The sequence below is a fragment of the Oncorhynchus masou genome, unplaced genomic scaffold (genome assembly GCF_036934945.1).
Source record: "Oncorhynchus masou masou isolate Uvic2021 unplaced genomic scaffold, UVic_Omas_1.1 unplaced_scaffold_1522, whole genome shotgun sequence".
Lineage (NCBI taxonomy): Eukaryota > Metazoa > Chordata > Actinopteri > Salmoniformes > Salmonidae > Oncorhynchus > Oncorhynchus masou.
The window spans coordinates 80017-93905 of NW_027005246.1; the positions used below are offsets into that span (position 1 = coordinate 80017).

Here is a 13889-nt window from a genome sequence, read left to right on the forward strand (position 1 = left end):
GTTTGTGTGGAAAAACATGTTACAGAGAACTTCAAAACCCCTCCACTCAGCATGATCGGTCTAATTTAGCTGCTCTGAGGCTACAGCTCTAAACCTAACCATGTTGGTGACACACACACACACACACGCACACACACACACACACACACACACACACACACACACACACACACACACACACACACACACACACAGACACACACACACACACACACACAGGGAACTGTATCTCAGGGACACACGCACTGTATCTGTGTGTGTGTGTGTGTGCTGTGTGTGTCACCAACAGGGAATAATGACTGTGGGTGTGTATACCAATGGTCATTTATCATGGCTTCAGTTGATATCATTGTGAATGTGTACATATTATTATTATTATTATTATTATATATACTATATTATATGTTATATTATATATATATCTACTGTATCTCTCTCTACATATCTACTGTATCTCTCTCTATATCTACTGTTTCTCTCTCTATATCTACTGTATCTCTCTCCGTATCTACTGTCTCTCTCTACATATCTACTGTATCTCTCTCTACATATCTACTGTATCTCTCTCTATATCTACTGTATCTCTCTACATATCTACTGTCTCTCTCTACATATCTACTGTATCTCTCTCTATATCTACTGTATCTCTCTATATATCTACTGTATCTCTCTACATATCTACTGTATCTCTCTCTACATATCTATTGTATCTCTCTCTACGTATCTACTGTATCTCTCTCTACGTATCTACTGTATCTCTCTATCGTATCTACTGTATCTCTCTATATCTACTGTATCTCTCTCTATATCTACTGTATCTCTCTCTACATATCTATTGTATCTATCTATCGTATCTACTGTATCTCTCTCTACATATCTACTGTATCTCTCTCTATCATATCTACTGTATCTCTCTCTACATATCTACTGTATCTCTCTGGTCTACATATCTACTGTCTCTCTCTCATCGTATCTATTTTATCTCTCTCTATGTATCTACTGTATCTCTCTCTATATATATATACTGTATCTCTCTCTATATATCTACTGTATCTCTCTCTATATCTACTGTATATCTCTATATATCTACTGTATCTCTCTCTATATATCTACTGTCTACTGTATCTCTCTCTACATATCTACTGTATCTCTCTCTACATATCTACTGTATCTCTCTACGTATCTACTGTCTCTCTCTCTATATATCTACTGTATCTCTCTCTACATATCTACTGTCTCTCTCTATATATCTACTGTATCTCTCTACATATCTACTGTCTCTCTCTACGTATCTACTGTATCTCTCTCTACGTATCAACTGTCTCTCTCTATCATATCTACTGTCTCTCTCTATCATATCTACTGTCTCTCTCTAAATATCTACTGTATCTCTCTCTACGTATCTACTGTATCTCTCTACGTATCTACTGTCTCTCTCTCTATATATCTACTGTATCTCTCTACATATCTACTGTATCTCTCTACATATCTACTGTCTCTCTCTACATATCTACTGTATCTCTCTCTACATATCAACTGTCTCTCTCTATCATATCTACTGTCTCTCTCTATCATATCTACTGTATCTCTCTCTATGTATCTACTGTCTCTCTCTCTATATATCTACTGTCTCTCTCTATCATATCTACTGTCTCTCTCTATCATATCTACTGTCTCTCTCTAAATATCTACTGTATCTCTCTCTATGTATCTACTGTCTCTCTCTCTCCGTATCTACTGTCTCTCTCTACGTATCTACTGTATCTCTCTCTACATATCTACTGTATCTCTCTACATATCTATTGTATCTCTCTCTACATATCTACTGTCTCTCTCTCTACATATCTATTGTATCTCTCTCTACGTATCTATTGTATCTCTCTCTACGTATCTACTGTATCTCTCTCTACGTATCTACTGTATCTCTCTATCATATCTACTGTATCTCTCTATATCTACTGTATCTCTCTCTATATCTACTGTATCTCTCTCTATCGTATCTATTGTATCTATCTATCGTATCTACTGTATCTCTCTATCATATCTACTGTATCTCTCTCTACATATCTACTGTATCTCTCTCTATCATATCTACTGTATCTCTCTCTACATATCTACTGTCTCTCTCTCTATCGTATCTATTTTATCTCTCTACATATCTACTGTATCTCTCTATATATATCTACTGCATCTCTCTCTATATATCTACTGTATCTCTCTCTATATATCTACTGTATATCTCTATATATCTACTGTATCTCTCTCTATATATCTACTGTCTCTCTCTACATATCTACTGTATCTCTCTCTACGTATCTACTGTATCTCTCTACGTATCTACTGTCTCTCTCTCTATATATCTACTGTATCTCTCTCTACATATCTACTGTCTCTCTCTATATATCTACTGTATCTCTCTACATATCTACTGTCTCTCTCTACATATCTACTGTATCTCTCTCTACGTATCAACTGTATCTCTCTATGTATCTACTGTCTCTCTCTATCATATCTACTGTCTCTCTCTATCATATCTACTGTCTCTCTCTAAATATCTACTGTATCTCTCTCTACGTATCTACTGTATCTCTCTCTACGTATCTACTGTATCTCTCTACGTATCTACTGTCTCTCTCTACGTATCTACTGTCTCTCTACTACTCTCTCTACATATCTACTGTCTCTCGCTACATATCTACTGTCTCTCTCTACATATCTACTGTATCTCTCTATGTATCTACTGTCTCTCTCTATGTATCTACTGTCTCTCTCTATCATATCTACTGTCTCTCTCTAAATATATACTGTATCTCTCTCTACATATCTATTGTATCTATCTCTACATATCTACTGTATCTCTCTCTACATATCTACTGTATCTCTCTCTACATATCTACTGTATCTCTCTACATATCTACTGTATCTATCTCTACATGTCTATTGTATCTCTCTCTTCCACGTATCTACTGTCTCTCTATATATATTCTCCACCTGTGTGTGTGTGTGTGCTACTGTCTCTCTCTCCACGTATCTACTGTCTCTCTCTCTACATATCTACTGTATCTCTCTCTACTGATATCTACTGTCTCTCTCTAACATATCTGATTGGTTTTACTGTAGTTCCACTACATATCTGATAAGGGTGGTTTTACTGTAGTTCTATAACATCCAGGCGATATCTTTTACTGTCTTCTCTCTAACATCCACGTATCTACTGTCTCTCTCTCTACTGTATATCATCCAGGCTGATATATCTACTGTCTCTCTCTACATATCTACTGTATCTCTCTAACTCCACTGTATCTTTTCTACGTATCTACTGTATCTCTTACTGTACATATCTACTGTATCTCTCTCTACATATCTACTGTCTCTTTTACTCTACGTATCTATTGTCTTTTACTCTACATATCTACTGTCTCTCTCTCTGTACATATCTACTGTCTCTTTCCCTACGTATCTACTGTATCTGTCTGTATGTCTGTCTACCCACTCTACATCCAGCTTATGAAGACTCCATTGAATCCAGGTTGATAAGCATTCACTGACCCACACAATGGCATTCTCCACCTGTAGGCTACAGTTCAGCATCCAGTGATAAGTGTGGTTTTACTGTGTTCCACTATAACATCCAGGCTGATAAGGGTGTTTTACTGTGTTCCACTATAACATCCAGTGATAAGTGTGGTTTTACTGTAGTTCCACTATAACATCCAGGTTGATGTGTGGTTTTACTGCATCACTATAACATCCAGGCTGATAACATCCAGTTCTTTACATCCAAGCGTACAATCAAAACATCCTTGAAAAGTGTTTTATTTTCCAAAACTCTTTGTCTGCTGAACGATGGGAGATGAAGTGCTTGACAAAGGTCTGAATTCCACTATAACATCCAGGCTCCATTTTTAGCTGCCAATAACATCCAGGCTGATAAGGATGGTTTTACTGTAGTTCCACTATAACATCCAGGTTGATAAGGGTGGTTTTACTGTAGTTCCACTATAACATCCAGGCTGATAAGGGTGGTTTTACCGTAGTTCCACTATAACATCCAGGCTGATAAGGGTGGTTTTACTGTAGTTCCACTATAACATCCAGGCTGATAAGGGTGGTTTTACTGTAGTTCCACTATAACATCCAGGCTGATAAGGGTGGTTTTACTGTAGTTCCACTATAACATCCAGGTTGATAAGGGTGGTTTTACTGTAGTTCCACTATAACATCCAGGCTGATAAGGGCAGTTTTTACTGTAGTTCTGTCTGGCCACTCTACCATAAAGGGCCTCATAGGTCGAGTGCTGCAGAGAAGGTTGTCCTTCTGGAAGGTTCTCCCAACTCAATAGAGGGACTCTGGAGCTCTGTCAGATAGACCATCAGGTTCTTGGTCAGCTCCCTGACCAAGGCCCTTCTCCTCCGATTGGTCAGTTTGGCGGCCAGCTCTAACAAGAGTCTTCATGGTTCCAAACTTCTTCCATTTAAGAATGATGGAGCCACTGTGTTCTTGGGGACCTTATTTTTGTATTTTTTTTATTTAACCTTTATTTAACCAGGAAGGGCTCATTGAGATTTAAAATCTCTTTTTCAAGAGCGTCCTGGCCAAGATAGGAGGCACCAAGTCATTACAAAAATGACAGACAGACAACATGAAAAACTACAAGTAAACTAGTAAAAACCATAGAATTCACAAGAGTGTAACAAAATCAAAAACAGCAAATTAAAAACATTGACAGGTCAGGGGAATCAGTCCTCTTCCGAGTGCGTAAGGGTTTTGCAGTTTAAAATAAATCTCAAAGTGCCATGGTAATGGGTGTCAATTAATCTCAAACACTGAGCGGAAGCATTCATATATAAAATTTCCCCATAGTCTAGTAAAGGCATAAATGTAGCTGATACTAGCCTCCTTCTGGCTTCAAAAGAAAAACAGGCCTTATTCTTAAAATAAAATCCCAATTTCAGCTTAAATTGTTTTGTAAATTGTTGAATATGAATTTTAAAAGAGAGGCCGTCATCAATTAAAATTCCAAGATATTTATATGAGGTCACAACCTCAATCTCCTTGCCCTGACAGGTAGGAATAGGTAAAAGGTTCATTCATATTTCTTGCTTTAGAAAACACCATTTGTTTTGTTAGTCAGAATTGAGGATAAGCTTCAATTGACACAAGGTATGTTAAATGGTATAAAAAGCAGTTTGCAAGTTCTGGAAAGCTTTTGTGAGAGTTGAGGCACAACAGTAAATAACAGTATCATCAGCATAAAAATTATGTTGTGCATTTTGGACATTTTTGTCTAAATCGTTTATATAAATAGTGAATAAGAGAGGACCAAGTACAGAGCCTTGGGGCACACCATTAAAGACAGACAATTTAACAGACATAAGCCCATCAAATTGAGTGCACTGAGTTCTATCAGACAGATAGTTAGCTAACCATACAACTGCATGCTCTGAAAGACCTACACTCGACAATCTCTGCCTTAGTACAGCTATTGATCAACTGTATCAAAGGCCTTAGAGAGATCAATAAAAAGTACGACACAGTGCTGTTTTTTTTGTCAAGGGCTTCAGTGATATCATTTAAAAACCTTCAATACTGCAGAAATGTTTTGGTACCCTTCGCCAAGATATATGTACATCGACACAATCCTGACTCTGAGCTCTACGGACAATTCCTTCAATCTCGTGGCTTGATTTTTGCTCTGACATGCACTGTCGACTGTGGGACCCAGTTGATTTACGAAATGTCATATTGGCTTAGATATGGTGGTAGGGACATTTTAATTGAACATTGAGCTTCAATCAATGCATATACTATTCCCCCCCCCTAAATAATATCGTCTTATCGTCTCAGGGGTAAAAGTAGACCTTATACATCATATTTTTCCCATCTCAGTAAACCCTAAGGGGACTTAATAAATTCAAGCATTCCTCCACCTCAAAGTAATCCCTTATGAACCTAAATCCTTAATGACAGACAGCAGATTGATCATTAATGCCAGATCACAGAGTGGACCTTTAATTACACTGAATTGATGAGGTCCTGGCAAACACACATAAACAGCATATTCTGGTGCCACATGTTCCATACATATACACACACACACACTCTGTCTCTCTCACACACACACACACACACACACACACACACACACACACACACACACACACACACACACACACACACACTCTGTCTCTCTCACACACACACACACACACACACACACACACACACACACACACACACACACACACACACACACACACACACACACACACACACACACACACACACTCTGTCTCTCTCACACACACACACACACACACACACACACACACACACACACACACACACGCACACGCACACGCACACGCACACGCACACGCACACATCCCATTCCAGTCAACAAGGTTTCCATTAATACATGATGATCTTTCAACAGAGTGATCAGCACAAGTTAGTAATTTCCATTAATCATGCTTCAACAGAGTGATCAGCACAAGGAAATGCAACATTCTCTACATCCTGTACATCCTGATGATCTCATCTTTAGAGTGGGAGGAGCTACAGTGGGAGGAGCATTAGTTATATCAATAGAGAAACCACGTCGGTGTGAATAACAGAAGTTACGGTCTGATCACCGCCAGAGTATAATCCCTCTCTAGTTGAGGAATAGAGACTATGCCTCTTTCCTCTACTGTAGAGTTGCTGCACACATCGAACGTTTGAACATCTTGGCCATGTTCTGTTATAATCTCCACCCGGCACAGCCAGAAGAGGACTGGCCACCCCTCAGAGCCTGGTTCCTCTCTAGGTTTCTTTCTAGGTTCCTGCCTTTCTAGGGAGCTTTTCCTAGCCACCGTGCTTCTACACCTGCATTGCTTGCTGTTTGGGGTTTTAGCCTGGGTTTCTGTACAGCACTTTGAGATATCAGCTGATGTACGAAGGGCTTTATAAATACATTTGATGTGATTTGAGTAGTCAAACAGGGAAAAGAGTGAAGTAGAATCTATATGCAAAATCTAAGGCTATTGCCTTGTAATGCACGGAGAACATGACTACGACAGAGCTAATTCTGAGAACCTAGTTTAGTGAAGTGATATGAGTCCTATCCAGAGATCCATATTATTCAAAAGATCCTAAAATATATTTTTAGGCTATCACAAAGGGATAGATTGGAGTAGAATTTGGAAGCAAATGTAAGGCTATTGTCTTATAATGCAGGAAGATTGGGATTAAAATGTACATGTGACAGCAGAATTTTCAGCTAATTCTGAATATTGATGTTAAGAGGCTTGTCAGCTTATCATCACAGCTAGGAGAGGTGGAGGGAGGGAGAGGTGGAGGGAGGGAGAGGTGGAGGAAGGGAGGGGAGGAAGGGAGAGATGGAGGAAGGGAGAGGTGGAGGAAGGGTGGAGAGGTGGAGGAAGGGAGAGGTGGAGGAAGGGAGAGGTGGAGGAAGGGAGATATGGAGGAAGGGAGAGGTGGATGGGAGAGGTGGAGGGAGGGAGAGATGGAGGGAGGGAATGAGGGAGATGAGAGGGAGAGGGGAGGGGAGATGGAGGGAGGGAGGGAGGGAGGGAATGGAGGGGAGGGAGATGAGGGAGGGGGGAGTGAGGGGAAATGGAGGGAGGGAGGGAATGGAGGGGAGATGGAGGAAGGGAGAGGAGGGAGAGGTGGAGGAAGGGAGAGGGGAGGGAGGGAGCGGTGGAGGGAGGGAGAGGGAGAGGGAGGGGAATGAGAGGGAGGGAGGGAGGGAGAGATGGAGGAAGGGAGAGGTGGAATGAAGGGAGAGATGGGAGGGTGGAGGGAGGGAGGGAGGGAATGAGAATGAGAGAGGGAGAGATGGAGGGAGGGAGGGAATGAGAGATGAGAGGAGAAATGGAGGGAGGGAGGGAGGGAATGGATGGTGGAAGGGAGATATGGAGGAAGGAAGGTGGAGGGAGGGAGAGGTGGAGGGAGGGAGAGATGGAGGGAGGGAATGAGAGAGGGAGGGAGGGAGGGAGATGGAGGGAGGGAATGGAGGAGGGAGGGAGGAAGGGATGGAGATATGGAAGGGGGATGAAGGGAGAGGTGGAGGGGGATGGAGGGAGGGATGGAGGGAGGGAGGGATGGAGAGATGAGGAGCAGTGTGAAAGAATACAACTGGGCAGGGCAACGGAAGAGGAGAAGAGGAGAAGAGTAGAGGACAGGAGGGTTTCGCATGATGTTTGGTGCCAGACAATAGTATTATATCAGATCATTCCTAATTCTTTATGTAATATATAGGACAGCATTGTTGGTTGCTTTAGTTGCCAGTATTTTTAGCCAGGAATGTACCCATCGAAACAATACGTATGAACTACTAGCAGTAGATCAGAAAGATTTCCTGTGAAGATAGGCATTTCAACATCTGACTTTGACAAGCCAAAAGAAAGTAAATCATTAGAAGCCAAATGGAAATTCGTAAACTATATCGATTGTCTCCACACAAACATATTCTGAAGCCAAATTATCATCAATGCAGTTTAGGTTCATCATTTGATAAACAACAAAATGTTTGGAGGTCAAAACGAGAATGATGCTTGTTGTGAATTGTACAAAATATGTAGTACTAATAATATATAAAATATGCGTCCCTGTATGGAGAAAGCATGTCTGAGTACAGTCTGTCTGCAGTTTGAAAGGAGACAGGAAAGTGGTAGGCGGAGCTCCAAGTCCAGGTGCAAGAGGCTATTCACAGTCTCTGTACCGTAATACCCTGTATATAGCCTCCACATTGGCTCTGTACCGTAATACCCTGTATATAGCCTCCACATTGACTCTGTACCGTAACACCTGTATATAGCCTCCACATTGGCTCTGTAACGTAATACCCTGTATATAGCCTCCACATTGGCTCTGTACCATAACACCCTGTATATAGCCTCCACATTGACTCTGTACCGTAATACCCTGTATATAGCCTCCACATTGACTCTGTACCATAACACCCTGTGTATAGCCTCCACATTGACTCTGTACCGTAACACCCTGTATATAGCCTCCACATTGGCTCTGTACCGTAACACCCTGTATATAGCCTCCACATTGACTCTGTACCGTAACACCCTGTATATAGCCTCCACATTGACTCTGTACCGTAACACCCTGTATATAGCCTCCACATTGACTCTGTACCGTAACACCCTGTATATAGCCTCCACATTGACTCTGTACCGTAACACCCTGTATATAGCCTCCACATTGACTCTGTACCGTAATACCCTGTATATAGCCTCCACATTGACTCTGTACCATAACACCCTGTAACAACCTGTATATAGCCTCCACATTGACTCTGTACCGTAATACCCTGTATATAGCCTCCACATTGACTCTGTACCGTAACACCCTGGTGCCCCTGTATATAGCCTCCACATTGACTCTGTACCGTAATACCTCTGGATATATATAGCCTCCACATTTGACTCTGTACCGTAATACCCTGTATATAGCCTCCACATTGACTCTGTACCGTAATACCCTGTATATAGCCTCCACATTGACTCTGTACCGTAACACCCTGTATATAGCCTCCACATTGACTCTGTACCGTTATACCCTGTATATAGCCTCCAAATTGACTCTGTACCGTAATATCCTGTATATAGCCTCCACATTGACTCTGTACCGTAATACCCTGTATATAGCCTCCACATTGACTCTGTACCGTAACACCTTGTATATTGCCTCCACATTGACTCTGTACCGTAATACCCTGTATATGGTCTCCACATTGACTCTGTACCGTAACACCCTGTATATAGCCTCCACATTGACTCTGTACCGTAATACCCTGTATATAGCCTCCACATTGACTCTGTACCGTAATACCCTGTATATAGCCTCCACATTGACTCTGTACCGTAATACCCTGTATATAGCCTCCACATTGACTCTGTACCGTAATACCCTGTATATAGCCTCCACATTGACTCTGTACCGTAATACCCTGTATATAGCCTCCACATTGACTCTGTACCGTATATACCCTGTATATAGCCTCCACATTGACTCTGTACCGTAATACCTCTGTATATAGCCTCCACATTGACTCTGTACCATAATACCCTGTATATAGCCTCCACATTGACTTTGTACCGTAACACCCTGTATATTGCCTCCACATTGACTCTGTACCGTAATACCCTGTATATAGCCTCCACATTGACTCTGTACCGTAATACACTGTATATAGCCTCCACATTGACTCTGTACCGTAATACCCTGTATATAGCCTCCACATTGACTCTGTACCGTAACACCCTGTATATTGCCTCCAATTGACTCTGTACCGTAATACCCTGTATATAGCCTCCACATTGACTCTGTACCGTAATACCCTGTATATAACCTCCACATTGACTCTGTACCGTAATACCCTTGTATATTGCCTCCACATTGACTCTGTACCGTAATACCCTGTATATGGTCTCCACATTGACTCTGTACCGTAACACCCTGTATATAGCCTCCACATTGACTCTGTACCGTAATACCCTGTATATAGCCTCCACATTGACTCTGTACCGTAATACCCTGTATATAGCCTCCACATTGACTCTGTACCGTAATACCCTGTATATAGCCTCCACATTGACTCTGTACCATAATACCCTGTATATAGCCTCCACATTGACTCTGTACCGTAACACCCTGTATATTGCCTCCACATTGACTCTGTACCGTAATACCCTGTATATAGCCTCCACATTGACTCTGTACCGTAATACACTGTATATAGCCTCCACATTGACTCTGTACCGTAATACCCTGTATATAGCCTCCACATTGACTCTGTACCGTAACACCCAGTATATTGCCTCCACATTGACTCTGTACCGTAATACCCTGTATATAGCCTCCACATTGACTCTGTACCGCAATACCCTGTATATAACCTCCACACCCCCTTGTGTATATTGTTATATTGTTTTTACTGCTCCTCTTTAATTAGTTAAATCATTTATACACAAATGTCATAGTGTGACATGAATTTGATCATAACGTTGAAACTAAAATGAGGCCTATAACAGCCAGGTAGACTGGTAATACTAAGGTGCTTTGATGACAATTGCATTGGTTCTATTGTACAGAGGATATCAAAACGAAAATGTAGCTGAAATATTTGAAATGTGTATTTGACTCAGGTCTGCGGGGTCGAGACGAACGACATGGTTCCAGTCTCAACGACAGAAAAAGAAAAGCAAAAGCACCAAGACTGTTATGTTGCAGTGTTTACTTACAGGTAGTAAGTGTAGGAGTGGTAGGTTCTTCTGCCCAGTGGTACGTGGTAGGTGAGGTGGTACGTGGTAGGTGAGGTGGTACGTGGTTAGGTGAGGTGGTGGTAGGTTATAAGCAGTGGAGGACGGAGGAACGGGGGGGGTATGGAATGAAGGAAAGAAAGAAAAAGTAAAAATACATTAATGTTTGAAAAAATAGATAAAATGGACAAAAACCATATGGTGGCAGGCAGGCAGGCAGGCAGGCAGGCAGACAGGCAGGCAGGCAGGCTGGTAGGCAGGCAGGCAGGCAGGCAGGCAGGTAGGCAGGCAGGCAGGGCAGGCAGGCAGGCATACATGAAAGGCAGACTAGTGAACGTGCAGAGCAAGGTTACAGGTTGGAGTTATATGGCGTGTAATGTGTGCCGATTCTTTCTACAGATTCGTTCTCACTTTGAAAGCCAGTTGTTACTAAATACAATTGGAGTAGAGGTCATGTCGAGAAATCACAACCGGTTAGCTGATGTACACACACTTCCGTTAGCTGATGAACACACACTTCCTGTTAGCTGATGTACACACACTTCCTGTTAGCTGATGTACACACACTTCCTGTTAGCTGATGTACACACACAACCGGTTAGCTGATGTACACACACTTCCTGTTAGCTGATGTACACACACAATCGGTTAGCTGATGTACACACACTTCCTGTTAGCTGATGTACACACACAACCTTAGCTGATGTACACACACAACCGGTTAGCTGATGTACACACACTTCCTGTTAGCTGATGTACACACACTTCCTGTTAGCTGATGTACACACACTTCCTGTTAGCTGATGTACACACACAACCGGTTAGCTGATGTACACACACAACCTGTTAGCTGATGGACACACACTTCCTGTTAGCTGATGTACACACACTTCCTGTTAGCTGATGTACACACACTTCCTGTTAGCTGATGTACACACACTTCCTGTTAGCTGATGTACACACACTTCCTGTTAGCTGATGGACACACATCCGGTTCTGTCTAAGACATGTTTAATAACGGACATATGTCATATCTATTTGCGCTGCCTCTTCGTACATAAAAAACATACATCCATATTCGGGAATATAGTTCATGTACCGGGTCATGTTGTAAGAGCTCCTCGATGTATTCACCAAGCCAGGTTTCCATAACAACCTGCCCCGACAGACTTCATGTCACATATATTTGTGTGAAGACATAGACACTAGGATAAATTCCTGATTCTATCGATTTGACCTCCAAGAGTCAGATCCAAATCGGAACCTGGAATGTCTTAACACGACTGTAAATCGGATATAATTAATGCAAATGAAATCAAATGGATCCATTTAAATCATGTCCCACTTCCTGTCTCATTTGATTAGGTCACACCGAAAATAATTCAGTAAAATAGCATGACTGTTTGTTTGCACACGCGATACGGAATATTACACTGTACAAAACGTCAAAAGGTACATTACTGGTAAAAACTAGGTATAGGTCTCGAAAAATGTCAGTTTAAACAGGCGCTATTACCAAGGAACGAGCAACTACCACTCCATCTACCAACTCCCACCTCTGATACCAAGGAACTACATCTACCACTCCATCTACCCCCACCTCCAATACCAAGGAACTAGCATAGCATCTACCACTCCCACCTTTACCAAGGAACTAGCATCTATCTACCACTCCAATACCAAGGAACTAGCATCTACCCCTCCCACCTTTAATACTAAGGAACTAGCATCTACCACTCCATCTACCACTCCCACCTCTGATACCAAGGAACTAGCATCTACCACTCCATCTACCCCCACCTCCAATACCAAGGAACTAGCATCTACCACTCCCACCTCTGATACCAAGGAACTAGCATCTACCACTCCCACCTCTGATACCAAGGAACTAGCATCTACCACTCCATCTACCCCCACCTCTGATACCAAGGAACTAGCATCTACCACTCCCACCTTTAATACCAAGGAACTCCCACCTCTGATACCAAGGAACGAGCATCTACCACTCCCACCTCTGATACCAAGGAACTAGCATCTACCCCTCCATCTACCCCCACCTCCAATACCAAGGAACTAGCATCTACCACTCCCACCTCTGATACCAAGGAACGAGCATCTACCCCTCCATCTACCCCAATACCAAGGAACTCCAAAACCAAGGAACTAGCATCTACCACTCCCACCTCTGATACCAAGGAACTAGGAACCCACCTCCAATACCAAGGAACTAGCATCTACCACTCCATCTACCCCCACCTCCAATACCAAGGAACTAGCATCTACCACTCCCACCTCCAAGGAACTCTACCACTCCCCCCCACCTCCAATACCAAGGAACTAGCATCTACCACTCCATCTAACCCCACCTCCAATACCAAGGAACTAGCATCTAGCATCTACCACTCCATCTCCCCCATCCAATACCCCATCTACCTCCAATACCAAGGAACTAGCATCTACCCCTCCATCTCCCCCACCTCCAATACCAAGGAACTAGCATCTACCACTCCATCTACCCCCTCCCACCTCCAATACCAAGATACCAAGAACTAGCATCTACCACTCCATCTACCCCCCACCTCCAAAACCAAGGAACTACCAAGGAACTAG

General features: G+C 42.2%; 1 protein-coding gene across 1 annotated transcript in view; it reads right to left on the reverse strand.

Moving 5' to 3' along the window:
- LOC135531122 (receptor-type tyrosine-protein phosphatase mu-like) overlaps positions 1-13889 on the reverse strand; it is a gene marked incomplete at its 5' end in the record, with an annotated part of 120569 nt that overhangs the window by 64522 nt on the left and 42158 nt on the right. Inside the window, one exon of the mRNA XM_064959240.1 lies at positions 11262-11291. Coding sequence (XP_064815312.1) covers positions 11262-11291 — 30 coding nt within the window. The remainder of the gene's footprint in view (positions 1-11261; positions 11292-13889) is intronic.